The sequence below is a fragment of the Cupressus sempervirens genome, chromosome 11 (genome assembly GCF_028749045.1).
Source record: "Cupressus sempervirens isolate cs-2001-9-10 chromosome 11, ASM2874904v1, whole genome shotgun sequence".
Lineage (NCBI taxonomy): Eukaryota > Viridiplantae > Streptophyta > Pinopsida > Cupressales > Cupressaceae > Cupressus > Cupressus sempervirens.
This window is the reverse complement of record NC_143128.1, coordinates 655,264,429-655,285,711: the sequence shown is the minus strand read 5'-3', so window position 1 is coordinate 655,285,711 and position 21,283 is coordinate 655,264,429. Positions and strand designations below refer to the sequence as shown.

At 35.8% G+C, this 21,283-nt stretch overlaps 1 protein-coding gene across 1 annotated transcript; it reads left to right on the top strand.

The window, feature by feature from the left end:
• The first annotated feature begins 19,220 nt into the window (after positions 1 to 19,220).
• LOC149531482 (uncharacterized) lies at positions 19,221 to 20,086 on the top strand. Its single transcript, XM_089810192.1, has one exon. The coding sequence runs from the start codon at positions 19,559 to 19,561 to the stop codon at positions 19,964 to 19,966; it is 408 nt and encodes a 135-aa protein (XP_089666318.1). The 5' UTR covers positions 19,221 to 19,558; the 3' UTR covers positions 19,967 to 20,086.
• The last annotated feature ends 1,197 nt before the right edge of the window (positions 20,087 to 21,283 follow it).

The window sequence follows — 21,283 nt, the reverse complement described above, 5'->3', positions numbered from 1 at the left end:
TTTCCTAATTTGGATAAAAATCAAATTTGGGGTAAAGAAATTTTGGCGAAATTAGAACCCTAAGGCTTGATCTATAATTTGGTATATCTTGGACACATTTTTATTTTAGATCTAAAAGAATTTTTTCTTTTTTTTCATTTAATTTTTGGATTTGCAATATTCTATATTTCTATATTTTGTTTTTATTTTGGCAAAAAAGCTATCCTATCATGCTTTTGTTAAGTATTTTCTAGGAAGATCGAGTAGTTAACCCATGACCCACCCAACCCAGATTGGCAAGAAAATCTATCAAATCAACATGCTAAATATTTGAGATTGGATAAAATATGAATCACAAGTTAGATCACATTTGGATTAGGCCAAATACTTCTCAAATTGGGTGAGCAAATCTTGAACTGGGTTCAAATCAAATCATTTGACATAGATAGTTTGATGACTTCAAACCACATTACATTCCATGGGTTGTGGTATTTTAATAATAGAGTGCAGACTCCCATGGTTCTTTTGTCTATTTTTATATTATGATCTTTTTTTTTCATTGTGGGTTCTATTGCAAAATTAACACCACATAACTATGCTACTTGGAAAGTAAAAGTGTGTGAAGAATTATTGTCAAAAGGTTTTAGTTATGTGAATGGTAATGAAAAGAAACCTACTAGTGATGTTGATGATATTACTATAGACACGTAGATTGCAAAGAAATATATGACTTTAGGAACTTTGCTACAAAATATCTCATATCTTGTCAGATGCCACATCAGAAACATTAGTACTACAAAAGAAGATTGGAATAAACTTGAATAATTATATGGTAAAGTAGATGAATACATGATCAAAACCATTGAGGATAATCTTCCCAAATTGGATCCTACAAATTTTGGCACCATACAAGATTATCTCACACAAGTATACATCTATAAAGAATAACTTAAGGATTGTGGTGAACCCATCAAGGATGGGAAGTTGATCAAACATTTGATGACTCATGTTCCTCCTAAGTATAACACTTTTATTTCATGATATAATACTCTCAAGTTGACAATGGGGTCTATGCCTTGACTAAGCCTTCATTTGATTCATTTTTAGCAATGTTGATCTTAGAAGAAGAAAAGTTGACGAGTATGGAAATTCTCAAGTTTTCCAATTCTAAGTAATTGGTCTATAATAAATGGAATCAAGGTGGTAGGAATTCCAAAAGAAGCAAAAGAATTGGAAGGCCAAGCCACAACAAGAAACAACAATTTTCCTCCTCACAAAAAGAAAAAGAAAACTTGTGCATACTGCAAGAAGAATGGTCATGATGAACACAATTAAAATCACATTAAAATTGATGAGTTGCAAAACTTACTCAAGAAAAATATCAAATTTCCACATTCCTACAAGCATAAGGGGTCATCATCTACCACTTCAAAAGGTAAAGGGAAATATTTGGTAGCAAGTATAAATAATTTTGAGGAATGGGTTTTTCACTCTGGTGCTACACATCATATGGGTCCTTCAAAGGAGGATTTTGATTCTTTGATACCATCCAAGGTACCTTACATCTATGTTGGAGATGGTACACAAGTGGAAGCTGAAGGAAAATAGGATGTTGAGATGGGCAATAGAATTTTCAAATATGTTTTTCATGTTCCCTACCTTAGCACCAACCTCTTTCGAGTCTACAAAACCACTCATTATAGATGCTTCATCATTTAGCTATGGTAAAAAATCTTAAGGATGATTCCATGGTGGTAATCGACAAGGCTAATCATGATACAAGGCTTTATTATTTTTCTCACTTTGTGCCTAAGTTTAGTTCCATTTCCTTGTTGATACACTAAAATTCAAAAAGAAAACTTTGGTATGAAAGGTTTGGACATCTCAACTTCCACTATCTTCATAATCTTAGAAACAAGGATATGGTCAAGGACCTATATCAAGTCAAGTATTTAGAGGGCATATATCCAGGTTATGAAGTGGGAAAGTATTTAGAAGAAAATTGTGATAAGGGGGAGTCTTTTAGAGAAACATTTGCTATTAAATTGGTTCACAGTGATGTAGTTGGCCCAATTATGGTGCCATCATTTAACAAGGCTTGTTATGTTCTCAACTTCATTGATGACTTTTCATACTATAGTTGGGTCTTCTTTATTTTTCATAAGTGTTAAGTGTTTGATAAATGTATCACCTTCAAGGATCAAGTTGAGAACCAATTAGGGAAAGACATTAATATTCTTTGTATAGACAATGGAGAGGAGTATGTGAACTCAAGGCTTACAAAATTTTGTAGACATGAGGGTATTGATCTTCAACATTCACTTGCATACACTCCACAAAAAAATGGTTTTGCAAAAAGAAATAATAAAACCCTTAAGGAGATGACAACTTGTATGCTAAAACATAAGTCTCTTGATCAATATTTTTTGGTTGAAGCTATGTGTTGTGCTAATTACATCCATAATAGAATTCACCATAAGGACTTGGAAGGGTTTACTCCTTTTGGAGCTTGGTGTGGAAGAAGACTGGGTGTGAACATTTTTTTAGTCTTTGGTTGTCTAGCTTGGGAATAGATACCTCCACAAAAATGCAAGGCATTGGAACCACAAATTAAACCTTGCATATTTTTTGGTTATCCTAAGACTCTTATGTTAGAGTGGAGTTTTCATTGCACCAAAAGACCAATATGTCAATGCCCAATATAACCAATCAACTTATAGTACATAGGAGGCGGTTAAGCCCTTGTCATGAATATTGAGGGGAGTGCTAAACAAATTTATAACAATCCCCTCCTCAGGATTAACCTAGGGTCTAAGGATTCAAACTTGTGACCAAGCTCTGATAACACTTATTAGAGCTAGCATTCCATTACACCAAAATGCCAATCTGTCAATACTTGATACAACCACTCAACTTATAGTACACAAGAGGTAATTAAGCCCTTGTCACAAATCCTAAGGGGAGCGCTAAACAAATTTATAACATCTTAATGCATACAAAATTATGGATCTAGAGACACATGACATTTTTATGAGAGGAGTGTTTACTTGAAGAAAATTGTCTTGGTTTGGCTTCTTCAACTCCTTCTTCCTCCTTCATGGAAAGTGAAAGTGATGAAGGTGATTTAGAAGATGAAACTCCTTCACATCTGACTCATAGGTCACTACCTTTTAGGGTAAAATAATAGTTGAGGATATCCCTTATTCATCTTCTTCTTCCACTAGACCTTGTTGGGTACAACAAACACTTAATTCAGTGGGTTTATTGGTGAGGAATCCTTTAGGCATTAGGAGGACAAGGGTCTTAGGATTACAGAGACAAGAATAACAATTCCATGCAAATATAAACAATATCAAGAAAGGAATAAAGAACAAAAAAGAGAATACAAGGCACAAATATTTAACATGTTTCACCTAGTTCATGGGCTACATCCACCAAACAATGAGTCTAATATTCTTATATGCCAACAATTTCAACTTTATTATAATCTATGATCCCTTGCAACTCAATCCCACTACAAGAAGCTACTAAATCATCATATACTATAAAATCCCTAATCCTAAGCCATTTTATATAAGACTTATGTCTCTTATAAATTTAGGGCTAGAATATGTTGTCTACCAAAATTAGGCATTGCCCCTTGACACCATCATGAAGATGTTTCCCCCAAACCCCTGTGAAAAAATCTAGGGGAAGACCATGCCAAATGAAGCAAAAACAATTAACCTCTGAGTCTGATTAGGCTCCACATAATAACAAAGGGAACACCACAAATCATTTCCATGTAATTATTGTACCATCTTAAATTGGAAGCACTCTAATTTAGTGATGATTTAGCACCCATTTAATTGGGGTAGAACCTAATAGATCCTAATTGAGTACTATTTAGGTCCCCTATCTGGGACCCATGTCTAGATACCTTTAGGGTGTTAATTCTTGGGCAAGTCAGCTTGTTGGAGTTAGTCAATTCCAAGCTCTATATAAACCCATCCATTTCCTCATTTTTACATCATGCATTCACAAGTTCAAAAAGCCATACTCAAGCTCTCAAGTTCTCAAGTGTTCTTCAAGCATTCAAGCTATTCAAGTAATATATCCATTAACAATGATTCATGCATTCAAGCTATTGAAGGAGTTCATACTAGATCTTCTATTCCATTTTTAACATTCAAGATCTCCCTTCATACTTTCATGATCCTTTGTTTCATCTTCTAGATTCATCCCCTCAAGATTTACATTCATCTACATGCATTCATAAAGATGATTTCAAACACATGCATTCATGAAGGTTTTGGTTTTACTTTGATTTCCTTTCTAGGTTTTTTGAAGTCAAATCAAGGCTATTGCACTTACATACTTGATTACATTCCAAATTCAAGAGCATATTCATATATTTATATTAATTTATTTTAGATCTATGAGTACTATTACTAGCTAGTGTTCTATCTCTATTTTAATTCAAGATTAAATCTTAAACAACTCGGGTTTCACCAAGGAAAACCCTCCCAAACAACAAACAAACAAATCCTTTATTTTGCAAGTTTCAAATTTTGGATTGGCTAACAAGTTGCAAATTTGGATACCCTTTTTATCTCTCTGTAGAACTGCAAAATTAAAATCAATGTTTCACTCATTCTATCAGGGTTGATTGGGTTGCCTTTGATGTAATAATGGTGACTAGGTCAAACCTGGTCATCTAGTTCACCCCTAACAAGTCACCGAATGATTTATGGGTTTTGTCTGTCATGCATCTTTCATCTTCAATCCCTAGATTATGGAAGTTTCTAACATTTTTGAACAATTTATTTTTTAGGTTTTTATTTTCAAGGTATATCATCTTCCTCTCTTTCATTTTCTATATACTTAATCATTTCTTCATATCTTTATATCTCAATTCTATATTTCATATCTATTTTCTTGCTTAAATCCTCTTAAGGTGGAGGTGAGAGGTAAATAAACTCAATTTATTCATCCTTTTGTGTTTAGTTTTTTCATCAATACTTCCTTTTTGTGTTAATCAAATCTAATCCAAGTGATGGATCTTGGTCTTTCCCCTTTATTACGTGTTAGGGTGGATTTTCTTCTATTTCCTCTCTACACACTAATATAGAAATTTATTTAGACACACAATCATTTAAGGAATCATCAAGGGTTATTGAGTAGGACATAGCTATTGAGGAGGAGTATAATTATTTGATAAGAAATAACACATGGGACTTAGTTCATCTTCCCAAGGGGAGAAAGATAGTTTGATGTAAGTGGATTTATTAGACCAAGTTTGCAGCAGATGGAAGTGTGGATAAGTCTAGACTTGTTGCAAAATGTTTTTCATAGGTTCCTAGTGTTGAATATACTGATACCTTCACATGAGTTGCTAAGATGAATTCCATTTGTTTGACACTTGTTATTATTGTAGCTCATGGTTGGGTTTTACATCAAATGGATGTGAAGAGTGCATTTTTACATGGGGATCTTCTTGAAGAGATTTATATGGAGAAGCCGCAGAGATTCATATAGGACACTACTATTTTTTAAAGGTCAAGAGGAAGTCTATGTATAGACTCAAACAAGATCCTACAACTTGGTATGCCAAGATAAATTTCTTTATTCTCTTAGAAGGATTCACCTAATGGCATTCATATTCTAATGTCTACATTCTTGAGAGGGATGACTCACACTTGATACTTATGTTTTATATTTATGACTCGGTCATTATAGGGAGTACTTTGTCCATCATTGACAATGTCAAATCTCCTTTGTATGACATATTTTCTATGATGAAATAGGATTTACTTCATTTTTCCTTGGTATTGAGACCAACAAATCTATAGAAGGGATCACACTTTCTCAGCCTAAGTATGATTTTGATTTACTTTATTGGTTTCGCATGAGTGATTGCAAGGCTACACCCACCCTCTTTATTTTAGGTGTCAAGTTAGAGGCTAATGGTACCACACCACTTGTTGAAACTGCATTATATAGACAACTTGTTGGAAGTCTCATATACTTGAAACATACATTCCCTAACATAGCTTTTTTGTAGTTGGCATGATTTCTCGCTTCATGAAAGATCCACATGTGTTTTGTTGAAAGGCAACCAAATGCATCTTGCAACATATAGGGTACACATACACATGGGATACACTATGAAATAGGTATTGGACTTGAGTTGGTTGGATACAAAGACTCAAATTATGTAGGTGATCTTGATGTTCGTAAGTCTACTTTAGATTACATATTTTATCTTGGTTCTGGCCCCATTTATTGGTAGAGTAACAAGAAGAATTTTATTTCTTTTTCTTTGACTAAGGTTGAGTATTAATGGGATGTTAATGCAGCTATAGAAGCTATATGGCTACAACATATCCTAAAGGATTTTTGTTTCACCATTCCATGACCTACAATAATTCATTATGATAATTAAAGTGTTCTTGAGATCTCAAAACATCTAGTTCAACATTATTGGACAAAAAAAATTTAGGTTCATATGCACTACCTTAGGGATTTGTTATAGGAGTAGGTCACTAATTTGTAGTATTGTCCTATGCTAAAGAATATTGTAAATATCTTCAGCAAACCATTCACTGAGGTCAATTATCTTCATTTATGATAATCTCTTGGGGTTATAGGATATTTCACCAGTTGGGGTGTCACTTGAATTCTTTATTCTCTCTTATGAGGGGGGGGGGGGGGGGGGGGGGGGGGGGGGGGATATTTTTCCTCACATGAGGTCTTCTTCTCTCTCATATTCTCTTATTATAATTATCTCTCTTTTTGGAGGGGGGGAAGCTCGATGAGTTTTCCTCTTTCTCTGCTTTATGAAAGATTGTTTTGCATAACGTTTGCACTTACAGTTTCTACATGGGTACTGACCTGGCCTAGTAGCCTAGAGGACCCATCTTGCATTATTTTCTAGCTTTTGTATGATTAAGTGCATTTCCCTAAGCTTCACTTAAGGGATAGAGTTAATGTAATTAGGTTTCACTAATTGCACTTTACTTGAGTTTACTTGGGATACATCTTCATATTAGTTATCATTGATATACCTAGGAGTTTGCATTCTATTTGAGAGCATGGTGTAGGAGAAATCCCCTTACACATAGTTGTTTTCTTACTCCTCTTTGTTTGTGAGCTCCACCTTTGTGTTCTTATCACTATCATCATCTCATTGTTTAACATGTTTTACATAATTTATTGCATAAAGGAGAATGATCTACCATCTTTGGTGGAAATCTTCTTACACCTTGCATAGTTCATAGCTTATCACTCACATCACTTGTAATTGTCATGAATAACCTATATATTCAAGCACATCTATGATGTATTCATCCATTTCCATTTTATCACTATTGAGATTCTCATTTTATCATAATTTTTATCTCTTAAGCTTCTAGATCTTGACATTACATATATTTCCTTATAAGAATTCTTACAAATTTAACCCATCCTTTTCCAAACATAATTAAGTTAACTAGGCCAACTTTTTAGTTCAAAAAATGGATAGTTTATCTCAATAAACCAAATGCATAGTTTTTTTGTTGAAGAGAAGGGTTATTTTTCTACAATTTCCCTTTCCATACACCCAAACCCTCTCACCCGTTTGAAGAAAACCCTTATGTTTTTTCTTCTTTAGCCCTTGAAATACCCCAAGATCAACATATTAATTCTCGATACAATCAACAGTCTTATAGAACCACATGAGGTGGTTAAGCCATGTCACAAATCCTGTGAGAGACATTGGCCCACTACTAAGAATTCACCTCCCAACATCACTCATTGTGGCATACGAGATTCAAACCTATGACTGGGCTCTAATACCAATTGTTAGAAAGGACAGGGTTGTCGTTGCACCAGAAGATTGACTTGTTAATGTCCAATACAACCAATAGTCTTATAGAACCACAAGAGGCGATTAATTCATGTCATGAATCTTGTGACGGATGCTAGCCCATTTCCAATAAAATCACCATCTCAACCAAGTAGCCTAGTGAGATACTCATCTAAATATTCTATTTGTATGCCTATAAAGCATTATTAACTTCCATTTTAACCAAACAACCTAGTGAAAAAACATTCTTAATCTTCTATTTGTAGGCTCATGGATCATGAATCCAAAAATCTCCCCAATGGGCTATATGCTATTATGATTATTATTGATGATCTCTCAGTTAACTAGTTCAATGTGTTCTAAGTGGATGAAAAAATAATCCCTGATTCAATCCAATAAATTGAAAAGTCCATTATTGGAGTTCATGTGGGGACTAACCCTTCCTGCACACAAGTACTAAGACAAAATAAATATTTAAAAAAATCATATTAATGTTATTATGCTCTGAGAAGTTAAAGTTGGTGCAATTCATTTAGATGCTACACTTGCCTCTGTTTGGCATGGATGCATTTTGTGCATACTAATAATATAGATGGTATTGATAGAGCATTTTTTCAGCCTTGCTCCATGGATTAGGAAACACATTGTTACATTTGGATCTTACCCCAAGAACCATTGTGTTTCGTTAAATTTTTTTTATTAATGACATGTTTGTGGGGCTTCACTCTATTTAAACTCCTAATTCTCCTATGGATAGAATTGTCCTTTGTGATTAATTAAGGTCATCTCTCCCTAACTCTAAATGCATTTTGGGAGGAGACTTTAATATTGCGGTGCAACCTATTAATAAAAGTTGGGATCCCCTAACTCGACTAAATAGTGCAAAGTTTGAATCTTAGACAATAACCGAAAGTTTCCTTGGTGTTCACAATCCATTTCTTGGTAAATTGAACCTCAAAATGTCTGACCAATATACTAGAGAAATTTTTGAGAAGGTTCCTCAAAAAATTGAGTCGGTAGGACAACTTTTACATATCATCTAGCTTCCCCAATCTTTCATCCCAAGATGGCTTTCTTATCACTTCAGACCTCTCCTTCAGTCTCTCTAACCACATTCCATTCTCTACAACTCTTTCTTTTTCAAAATCTACCACCATTTCCAATTATCTTCCTCTAAAGTTAAATGTTATGCATCTCAAGAGTCAAGATTATGGAATTGATAGTTGGATTAAATGGTGAGAAAATATGATTTCTAAATGCACAACCTTCCATTAAGATTATAACAAGAGAGTTACAACAAAAAAAAAATCAAACTTGAGAAATCCCTCAAATGATTGTTTAAACATGGGCTCTCACTATTGGCATACAATTCCCATGATATCTCCTTGCAAAAATATGTGGTTGACGGTGATAATATGTTTTGTAAACTGGCTGTGTAGAAGTAGAGGAGCTCAAATTCAAGCTTGACTTTAGTGGATCAAGGATGGAGATTGGGGTTTTAAGTTTTTATTTTACCAACATAAAAAACAAGTATAAGAATAAGCACATTCCTGAAATCAAAGCTGTTGATGGTAACTTGAACTCCAATCAATCTAATTTCATACATTCTTTTATGAGTACTTCAATAATCTTTTTAAGTGATGACACCAAAGATGACATGCTTCTACCTATACTTGAAGACAATATTGCAAGTTGTACTCCTAAGAAAATAAACCTTGAATGTAGTGAATATCTTGATCATCTTCTTCTAATAAAGGAATTTGATGAAGCCCTCTATTGCCTAGATTTGGAAAAGAGTTCTAGAATTGATAGACTGCCATTAGAATTCTATAGAGCCCTTGACCCCACATTCATGATGATTTCTATAATGCATATCTATGAAGACTTAAAACTGAATATTTGGGAAACACTATTAATCAAGGCCTAATTAAACTTATTCTTAAGGGTAAATATGAAGATAACATTAATGGATGGAGGGATATAAATCTTCTTAATACATCTTACCAAATTACTGCTAAATCTCTAGCAAGAAGAATTATGTCTCGTAAGAAATTGCTTCCACAGAACAAACCCTATTTATAGGAGGAAGCTTTATTTTAGATCATCTTGTCCTTTCTTGGGAGATGGATGAATGGACCCAACAATCTACTCAAGATGCTTTCATTATTGAATTAGACTTTGACAAAGCCTATGATTGTATTTGTTGGTATTTTTTATTTAAAATGCTATTTTGGCTTGGATTTGGTCCTAAACTTTGTGCATAGATTAAAATGTTATTCATAGATGCAAATGATAAGAGTGACTACTAATGGTGCTCCATCCCTTCAATTTCACTTGGAAAAATCCATCTGCTAAGGTTGTCCCCTAGCTCCATTCCTATATGTTCTTGTTGTTGATGCACTTGGCTATCTTTTTCATCATGTACACATCAATAAACTTATTTGTGGTATTTCACTGCTTGGAAACACAACTACCCTCAATTATGATGAGAAAAAAATTTCTTCCAAAATTCAGTATAAGTGGCTAATATGCTTGAAATCTTTGACCTTTTTTGGTCAATTTTAGGCTCTAAGCTAGCCATGCATACAAAAAAAGTTCATTATGTGACACAACCCCATCCTTGACCACCTTAGATCCCATCCAAAGGAGATAGATAAAGCATGGTGTGATTATAGGAGACCTTTGGATACCTTTTGGTATTGTAGTTTCCCTCAAATAAATATGAAAATGTGTAATGTCCCTTTACTGATTTTTTTATGATATTTCCAGCCTCAAATCAGAACTTTAAAATCAAACAACCAATATTACAAAGATCTACCAATTTCCCAATAAAACCCAAATCGAGTATGTCCAAATTAGTGCCAAAAACTTCACAACTTCACAAATTATTAATAAATCTGAAAATGGACATTTTTATAGAAATTTCAGCAGCATAACAGCCTACAAAATGACATTTCCAGATTTGTATAGCCTTTACACAACATCTCACAAATGTAGGGCAAAACTATGCTCAATCGGGCTCCCGAAATTAACACAAAAATGCCCGGAAACACCACAAAACACTCATAAACTATCTCAGAAGTTTAATCACGACCCAATACATATATTCAGCTCTATTTTAACATCATAAAGTCTGAAATACAGCAGCAAACCAAACTGATATGAAACACTCAACTGAAAACCCAAACTCAAACAAAAAACAACCCCGAAAACACCCAAATCGGCACTATTCAGCACAAAGGCAAACTCTGTATGAGCATGCACATGGAATGGCCTCAAACTCCCATCCCTAGCCTTCCTAGAAACCTGCAAACTCCTGTTCTTGGGTCTCCTTCTCCACAGGTTTGGCAGCCTCTGAAGAACAACAAGAAAATTAGCAAGAATCAAGATGTAGAATGAGCCCAAAATGCCTCCAAACCCCTTTTAAAGAGGGCATAACCCTAACTCACGTCCAAGAGGGGTTAATAAAATATAATTTAATAATAATTTTTATTTATTAGTCCATTGGTTTTCAAAGATTAGCCTCTTTTTCCGAAATTTCACCTTTTTGGAGCCTGCCTGCCTTAACAAAGTTTATTTATTTTTAATTATTTGAATAGGGGACATGACAAGTCCTCCCCTCCCAAATATTTCTTGTCCTCAAGCAATGAAGGTTGGAATTCTCAAGAATATGTGCTCCTTCCCAAGTTGCATCCTCTAGTGGTAATCCTTTCCATTTGACCAAATGCTCTATGATGCTCCTATTTCTCAACCTTTTCTCTCTTGTATCCAAAATCTCTTCTAGTATCAAAACTAATTTCCCTTCATCATCAAGAGGTGGTAATTCTGTAGATACTATGGTTTGTTGGCCTAGAACCTTCTTTAAGCAAGATACATGAAAAATATTATGTATTTTGTTGTTTGGTGGGAGCTCCAATTCATAAGCTACCTCTCCTACCTTCTTGATGATTTTATAAGGCCCATAGAACCTTGGCTTGAGTTTCTCTGCCCCACTTCTCTTCAAGGTGCTTTGCTTATATGGCTGCAACCTAACAAATACCAAATCTCCCACCTCAAAAGATCTTTCAATCCTTTTCCTGTCAGCATATATCTTTTGTTGGTTTTGTGCATGTTGTAGATTATCCTTGAGGGACCTTATTATGTCTTGGCTTTGCTTGATGAAATCACTTGCTGCGGGTACTCTGCTATCGGAAAGTATTAGATCAACAAAGGAAAGGGCATCATAACCATAAAGAGCATGAAAAGGAGGCATACCAATAGACATGTGATGAGATGTATTGTAACAATACTCCCCTAGGTGTAACCATTTCACCCAAGCATGTTGTTGATTTGAAACATAGTTCCTCAAATATCCTTCTATCCATTTATTAACTATCTCTGTTTGTCCATCTGTTTGAGGGTGATAGCTAGTACTGGGAGTGAGTTCAGTTCCTACCAAATGAAAGAGCTCCTTCCAAAAAGAGCTGAGGAATCTACTGTCCCGATCACTAACAATGTTTCTAGGCAAACCATGTAATCTAAAAATTTCCTTGAAGAACAATTCGGCCACTTGTGATGCCTTGAAATCAGATGTGATAGGAAAGAAATGTGCATACTTAGTTAGTCTATCTACCACCACATATATGCAATCCTTACCTTGAACCTTGGGCAACCCAGTGATGAAATCCATGGAAATACTTTCCCATTTTTGTTCGGGAATAGGAAGTGGCTGTAACAACCCTGCAGGAAAATTTGCTCACTCTTGCTTTGTTGGCATACCATACATTCCTTAATGTGTTTAAGGACATCCTCCTTCATACCCTTCCATGAAAACCGCTCTCGAATTTGCCTGTATGTCTTGAAGTATCCCTGGTGACCAGCCAAAGGTGTGTCATGAAAGGCCCTCAATATCCTCTCCTTAGTTTTTGACCCTGGCACTAAGAAGATCCTGTTCTTGTAATAAATCAATTCATCAACAACCTTGTACTTGTTATCATCCACTAACTTATCCAAAATCTTGGTGGCAAATGAATCTTTAGCATACTCTAAAATTATGGAGACTTTCCAATCAGCAGAGATAGATGATAAGGAACACAAAGTGGGCTTTCTTGAGAGAGGATCGACAACCACATTATTCTTTCCTTTCATGTATTCAATATCAAAATCATAAGCTTGCAATTTTCTTACCCATTTTTGTTGACGATCATTCAAATCCCTTTGGTTCAAGAAGAACCTGAGGCTATTATGGTCTGTCTTTACAATGAATCTCCCACATACCAAATATTGTCTAAACTTATGAAGTGCATGCATGATTGCCAACATTTCCTTATCATACATGGAGTACCCTTTCTCTGATTGATTTAATTTTCGACTCTCAAATGCTATTGGATGTCCCCTTTGAGTTAGGACAGCCCCTATACCTTCTCCAGAAGCATCACATTCAACAACAAAAGGTAAAGAGAAATCTGGAATTGCAAGCACAGGGCATGAACTCATTACCTCCTTAAGCTTATCAAATATTTTTTTGTGCCTCTTCTGTCCAAACAAAAGCTCCTTTCTTTGTCAAATCAGTCAAGGGGGCAGCAAGCTGAGAAAATCCCTTGGCAAATCTCCTATAGTAGCTACACAACCCGAAGAAACCTCTCAACTGTGTAAGATTAGTGGGTGGAGGCCAATCCAAAATTGCCTGGATTTTTTGTTGATCAACCTGTACTCCTTTAGAGCTTATAATATGTCCCAAATATAGGATCTCTGTCAAACCAAACTCACATTTAGATAGCTTAGCATAGAAGGATTGCTGCTCCAAGATTCCCAAAACAGTGTCTATGTGCTTTAGATGCTCTTCCCATGTTTTACTGTATATCAAGATATCATCAAAAAATACCAAAACAAATTTTCGAAGATGCTGACTGAATACCTTATTCATACAAGATTGGAATGTTGCAGGTGCATTAGTGAGTCCAAATGGCATAACAAGAAATTCAAAGTGCCCATAGTGACATCTGAAAGTAGTCTTTTCCACATCTTCACTCCTCATTCGAATTTGATGGTAACCTGATCTTAAGTCAATTTTTGAGAAGTATACAGCACCATGTAACTCATCAATGAGTTCATCTATGTGTGGTATGGGATACCTATTTTTTATGGTCTTCTTGTTTAGAGCCCTGTAGTCTATACACATTCTCATTGTACCATCCTTTTTCTTGACAAGTACCACAGATGATGCAAATGGACTAGAGCTAGGCCTTATGAATCCCATGTCCAGGAGTTCTTTAATAGTTTTTTCAATTTCTTCCTTATAACCTCTTGGATGGCGGTATGGGGTTGTTATAACTGGTTTGGCACCTTGTTCTAACTCTATAACATGCTCAAAACCTCTATCTGGTGGTAATCCTGGAGGAAAATCATTGAAAACTATACTATGCTTATCAAGAATATTTTGAATTTCAAAATGGAAATTACCTTGATTCTTTGGAGAGCTTGTTGGTTGGATTATGACTCTTGCTGCCCATGTTACTTGTCCTCTTCGAAAAGTCCTCTCCATCCTCTTTGCAGAGACCGCCTTAGGTGCTCCATTCGATAACCCTCTCAATATGACTTCTTTCCCATTGGAATGAAATTTAAACTCCATAGTTTGATGGTTCATGTAATAGCCTCCGATAGAGTGCAACCATTGAACACCCAATACAAGATCTGTCTCCCCAATACCAACCACATAGAAGTCATCACATAACTCATAATCTCCTAAGGTCATCTTGAGTTGTTTCACCACCCGTGTGCAAGGCATAGTGAATCCATCAACTACAGTAACATTGAATCCCTCAAAATCTTCTGCTTTAAGCCCTCTTTTCATGACAAATCCCTCATCAATAAAATTGTGAGTTGCCCCACTATCAAGAAGAACAGTCAACCTTTGCCCTGCTAGTACCCCTCGAATTCGGAAGGGATGGTATCTTGGGACTCCTGATAATGCTGCTAAAGTGCCATCCTTGCTGATTTCTTTTACTTTCTCTTCTTCTACCTCCTCCCTAGTATCATGAAATTCCTCATGCTCATCTGAATCAGATTCTGAAGCAACTTCAATATAGTGCACTTGACCTTTCCCCAAACATCTGTGTCCTGGAACCCATGGTTCTCTACAAGTAAAACAAAGCTTTTTCCTTCGTAATTCACTCCTAGTCTCTTCATCTACCTTCTTTTTTGCCACATTTGTCACATCTTTTGGTGGTAGTGTTGGGAAAGTCTTTTTCTGAAAATTTTCCTTATGTTGCCAAAGATTTGGGGGTTTTTGATTAGCGATTGATTTCATAGGCACGCAAGTTTCAAGTTGCAAGCTTCATTTGATAGCTTCCTGTAAGGTTGAGGGTGAGAAAGCCTTAACCAAACCCTTAACAGAATCTTCTAAACCATCAAGAAAAAGATAAACGATCCTCTTTTCACTCATATCAGGTACCATAACAGCCACTTTTTGAAATTCTTCTATATACTCATTAACTGATTTGGTTTGCTTCAACTTTGACAATTCTTTAAAGTACTCTTCATCATCCTTGAGGTCAAATCTATCTATCACCCTTTGACTGAAATCTTCAAATGTAGTTACCTAATCGTGACCTTGAGTAGTCATTCCATGATACCACCAATCATAGGCTGCATCTTCCAAGTGTAGACTTGCAAATTGAATAGCATCACTCTCTTTCATGGGGTTAAGTGTGAAGAAAGTTTGTAATTTTTGTAGACATGCTCTAGCTGAAATTTTATTTGTTCCATCAAAAGTAGGTGCTGTAAACTTGCTTATTTTATTTTTGAGCTCTCTTCCACTTGTGTCATGCTCCCTCCTGTTCTCTTTCTTGGGCATCAAAGCGTTCATCATATCCACATATTCTCTAAAAGGAACTGAACTACGAAAGTCATCATCTAAGCCATTGTAAGTAGCTCTTAATGTAATCAAATTACCTGTAACCTCTTCCACTGGATTAATGGTTGGATTTGGTACTGGTGGCTCATCTGCAGGCAAGAAAATAGATTTGGTTGATTTAGATGGTGTGGATCTCCCATTTCTTGGCTCCTCTGAAGTGCTCCCTTTCTCATTAATAGATGCAATTCCTTGTAATTTTTCTGTCAATATTTGCAAAGCCTCTCTAGTTTCCGCCAACCCATCCACTGTTTGCTTCTGAGTATTTTGGATGTCTTGGAAGAATTTCTTTGCCATCTCATCTGGATCAGCCATACTTTTTTCTTCCTTGGATTTTGTACTTTTGCTTTCAACTGGGGGTTTGATCAAAATTTCTTTATTCTTTTCTCGCTGCAAATATCTTTTTTCTCTTTCACTTAGTTGCATGCAATCATAAAATATGACATGCAAGATCTGGTTAGTTATCAAAAACTTGACATGCAAGATCTGGGTAGTTGTTAAAACTGACATGCAACTTCTACAAACCCTCAGGCTGGCAAGATCACGACTCTGATACCACTGTAATGTCCCTTTACTAATTTTTTAATGATATTTCCAGCCTCAAATCAGAACTTTAAAATCAAACAACCAATATTACAAAGATCTGCCAATTTCCCAATAAAACCCAAATCGGGTATGTCCAAATTAGTGCCAAAAACTTCACAACTTCACAAATTATTAATAAATTTGAAAATGGACATTTTTACAGAAATTTCAGCAGCATAACAGCCTATAAAATGACATTTCCAGATTTGTATAGCCTTTACACAACAGCTCACAAATGTAGGGCAAAACTATGCTCAATCGGGCTCCCGAAATTAACACAAAAAAGCCCGGAAACACCACAAAACACTCATAAACTATCTCAGAAGTTTAATCACGACCCAATACATATATTCAGCTCTATTTTAACATTATAAAGTCTGAAATACATCAGCAAACCAAACTGATATGAAACACTCAACTGAAAACCCAAACTCAAACCAAAAACAACCCCGAAAACACCCAAATCAGCACTATTCAGCACAAAGGCAAACTCTGTATGAGCATGCACATGGAATGGCCTCAAACTCCCGTCCCTAGCCTTCCTGGAAACCTGCAAACTCCCGTTCTTGGGTCTCCTTCTCCACAGGTTTGGCAGCCTCTGAAGAACAACAAGAAAATTAGCAAGAATCAAGATGTAGAATGAGCCCAAAATGCCTCCAAAACCCTTTTAAAGAGGGCATAACCCTAACTCACGTCCAAGAGGGGTTAATAAAATATAATTTAATAATAATTTTTATTTATTAGTCCATTGGTTTCCAAAGATTAGCCTCTTTTTCCGAAATTTCACCTTTTTGGAGCCTACCTGCCTTAACAAAGTTTATTTTTTTTTAATTATTTGAATAGGGGACATGACAAAATGGTTCCTAGATAAAATTGAAATGAAGCTTATAAAATACAAGATTCCAATTGACATTCATGTTTATGTGTCTTCTTATTCACTGTCATCTAAAGCTTGTCACAACCAACTCAACTAATTAGGAGCTTTTCTAGGCCAAGTGGGGGAACAAGAAAGGCATGTTAGCCACTTCATGTATCCATTACATTCAACCAAAGGATAAAGGGGGATTGGGCATCATTGACCAGTACATCCAAGGTATTTGTCTCACTACTAAATGGATTGTTAGAGCCTTAGATGGTAATGCCGCTTTGAAACAACTAATTCACCATCGTATCCAAATTGCTATGTCAATGAGAGATTCGTGAGATTTGATGAGTTGAAAGGATAAGCTCTTGATTTCCCCATACTTTAAATTGCATGGTTCAACCCTTCTTAATAGAGATGGAAATATCAACAAACTACTTCAAAAACATTCTCTTGGTTTGACCAATATTTGAGCCGTGGCTTAAGCTTCTCTTCCTCCTGTATTTGGTGGAACTTTCTCATTCACTTTAATAATGCCCCTCTAGCTACTAACAAATTCCTCAAATGTAAACATCTTTTTAACAAAGTTATTTAGGTTTTTGAATACCTTTGGGACCCAATTGGTTTTATTTGGAAAACATTCAATGATTTCATCATGTCTCAATTCAAGTTTACCCCTTCAAACAAGCTTCCTATTATTCAAATCCAAGGACTGCATACAACTATATTGTAGTCTTTATTATCTACCTCTTTTCATGACAACTTCTTACTAACTAGAAAAGGCCTAACAATCACAATTTTCATGTTTGCCTACTTAAAGTTGTTTATAGAAAACTTCTACTAACCTTTCATCTATCATTCCGCCTTAATCTTAAGTGAAATGGTAGGTTCAATCATTCAAAGTGAAATATGCTAAGCATTCAGATTTGGAAATCCAAACCTGAAGCCCAAGCCCAACTTACTTCTTGGGAAATTCTTCTTGTTAAGGTCCCCATTAGAGATCACTTATCATTCATTGCCCTACTCCTCCTACTCCTTTTTGTTTTAAAAAAGAGACTATAAAAAAATGTTTTTTGGTTTTCTCACCATGTCCAATGTTTGCAAAGTTTTTTCCTCTACCAATCTTCCCGCCCTTTTTCCCACAACCTTGGTCTTGGAAATCAATGCTTCTTGACCTCTCCTTGTGACTCAATACCATCTCTCAAACCTTTAGACACATTTTTTAGAGAAACCTTTGGAAATTTCATTGTCTTCCAATCTTTGCCCATACCTTCTATACTAAATAGAAGTGATGTTTATCACAATAAACCCTTGCCCCCATCTCACCCTCTTGAGGGATTCACTCCAATCAAAACCTGATCTTTTTACCAATTTGGGAGAATTTCAAATGCAATTCAATGTTTTTTAGGAAGCTTATTGGCATTGGGGAAGCGATTTGTAAAAAATGTCTGTCTTTTTTAGAGATTGTGGTCTTTGATGTTGGTGTCGAGACTTGTTAGGTGCGTGATTTGGGAGTCCCATTGTAGCTCAAACTTCATTTCATTCCCTTGGACATTCATGCATAGTCAGTCCAAACTTTGACTCTTGTTGCATATTTCATTTGAGAGATGGAAAATGTTAAACTTGTGAGTATGACTAGTCTTTGATTTCTCATTTGCATTCCAATCTCAGTTGAAATGATCAATAGTGTATTTAGATGTACGCTTATTTGACTGATCAATATTTTTAAATTCGTAAATACAACAAACAACAAGAAGCGACATACACAACCTCATTGTAAACACTATTTAATTTTTTTCGATAAAAATAAAAACATATTAAAATATTATACAAAATAAAAAACAATTTCAAGTGTTTACTAAAGCTTTTAAGAAACAAATTGTCTCTCAAAGAATTTCAGATAGGCAATGCACGTATTGGGTCCTCTCCCGACGGGTGCCTCCTCCCCTATATGCCCTTTATTTATTTGTATTACCATAATAGATCTCGTTGTGAGTGCCAATGAATACATGGCAGCATATATACAACCCTCCTAAATGTTAAATGGTGGAAGTCTTTTATATTTCCATTAAATAATGGTGCATATAATGGTGCATATATGTTGCTCCGGACTGATGTGAGCATGGTTTATAGGAAAAAGGGTCCGTAAGTGCCTCACAAAGAAAGGTCCATGTGGGAGTCCTTGAAGTCCTTGCCGATTACGGCAACTAAGACGGTGGAGAAGATTGGATTCTCCATGCCTCCTGCCCATCCCCTGCCGTTCGAGAAGCTTCAAGGGACGTGTAGCAGATACACGACCGCTCTGCCGCCCTCACGATGAAGAACGATCTAGATTCAACACCTCCCATAAATACCTTCTCTTCGCCTTCCCTTCTTATTTATCTGACTCGAGCATCATCTGGTTGTAGTGAAAATGAGTGGGAGGGCAACGACGAAGACGAAATCGAAGGAGGAAGGGGATGTGGTGGACATAAATCCGCGGCCTCACTTTGAAGAGTACCAGAGGCAGAAGAATGTGCAGAGGGGAGTGGAGCGCCTGGAGCGGCACCCAGCGAGGGGATATCTGGGGCTTCCATCGAAGAAAGGGCACGGCGGAAAGTACACTTGGGAGGGCCCCGAACACGACGGCCTTCTGGATCTTCCCCCCGACGCCATTGACGAGGGGGACCCCAATTACATCGACGAGGCGCAGCAGGGAGAAAACGAGGAAGAAGAGAAAGTGAAGGGGGTTGTGGAAGTGGCCAAAGCCCCTGATGCTCCTCAGGGGGTTGCTAGGGTTGAGGTTGTTGAAAACCTAACTCATGCAAACCCTACCTCTTAAATACCCCCTTCTCTGTCTCTCGTTTCTGCCTGTCCTGTGTAATCATATGGTTGTTCGTAAGATTTGAGCTCTTGTATACGGCTTTGAAGTAAGGAATAAAATTTCTGGGTTTTTACTGTACCGAAATGTTCTTCTCCACCGTTCTTCCATTACTGGGTTCGGTGGACCGGATATTTCTTGCAATATGTGTTTGCCGCATCTTTTAACGACGTGGCAGTTTTAAGTTTTACAGGTAAGGGTCTGTTTGGCTGCGGAATAGGAATAGGCAAATAGGAGGAATAGGAATAGGCGAATAGAATACTTATTCTGGAATAGAAAATGGGGTTACATATTTTTGTTTGGTCCCATCAATATTTGATGGGAATTCATGGATCCTAAAATTTATATTTTTAAAAATAAATAAAAGTGGAATAAGAATATGTATTCTAATAACACCTTAGAATACCTATTTGAGTGGAATTGTAAAACCCCATTTTTGAGTTTGGAATACGTATTCTCATTTTACTTTGTATTTCAATTCTGTTTTGGTGCATCCAAACGAAGAATTCAAAATTTTAAGAGCTTGTATTCTCATTGCCAAGTGGACCTTAATAGATTTTTCTTTTCCAAATTGCACTATGTGCTAAAGTTTTTAATTTTTTTAAAATTGGAATTAAATTTCTTCCAATAAGGTGATATATCAGTAGTAATAGTGAGTTGATAGGGTGTTTAAACTAAAATAAGCTAAAAACAATAACAAAATGAATTATTATTATTGTATTCTAAATTATATAATATGACTTGTACTTGCAATAATTAGAGATATATTGTAAGGAATATTATTAAATAGTAGAATAATTATAATTAGGAAAGAGTAACAAGAGATGCAATGTAACTAAGTTTTTATGTATCTAAGTTTATGTGTAGTCTTTGGAAATTGTTGAAAGATGTGGAGTACCTTTCTACTAATGAATTCGTATAAATAGTCTTAGAAATTCACATGGGAACATATTAAGGAGGATTTCTATCTTGTCTATTTGGAAGCCATACATCAAGGATCTTTGCTAGTGACAAAAATGATAGTCCAAACAAGATTGTTGGTGTTAGATTTATTCTTGACAATATTTTGATTAAAAGAGGTTGGTGAGTGGGCTCAAATATGTAGGTGTGTGAATGCATGCTGGTGTTAGATTTATTCTTGACAATATTTTGATTAAAAGAGGTTGGTGAGTGGGCTCAAATATGTAGGTGTGTGAATGCATGCTTTTTAATATGCAAGTGCACAAATGAAGATTGAAGATTAATAATGTGTAATTTGATCTAGTTTCTTTGGAATGA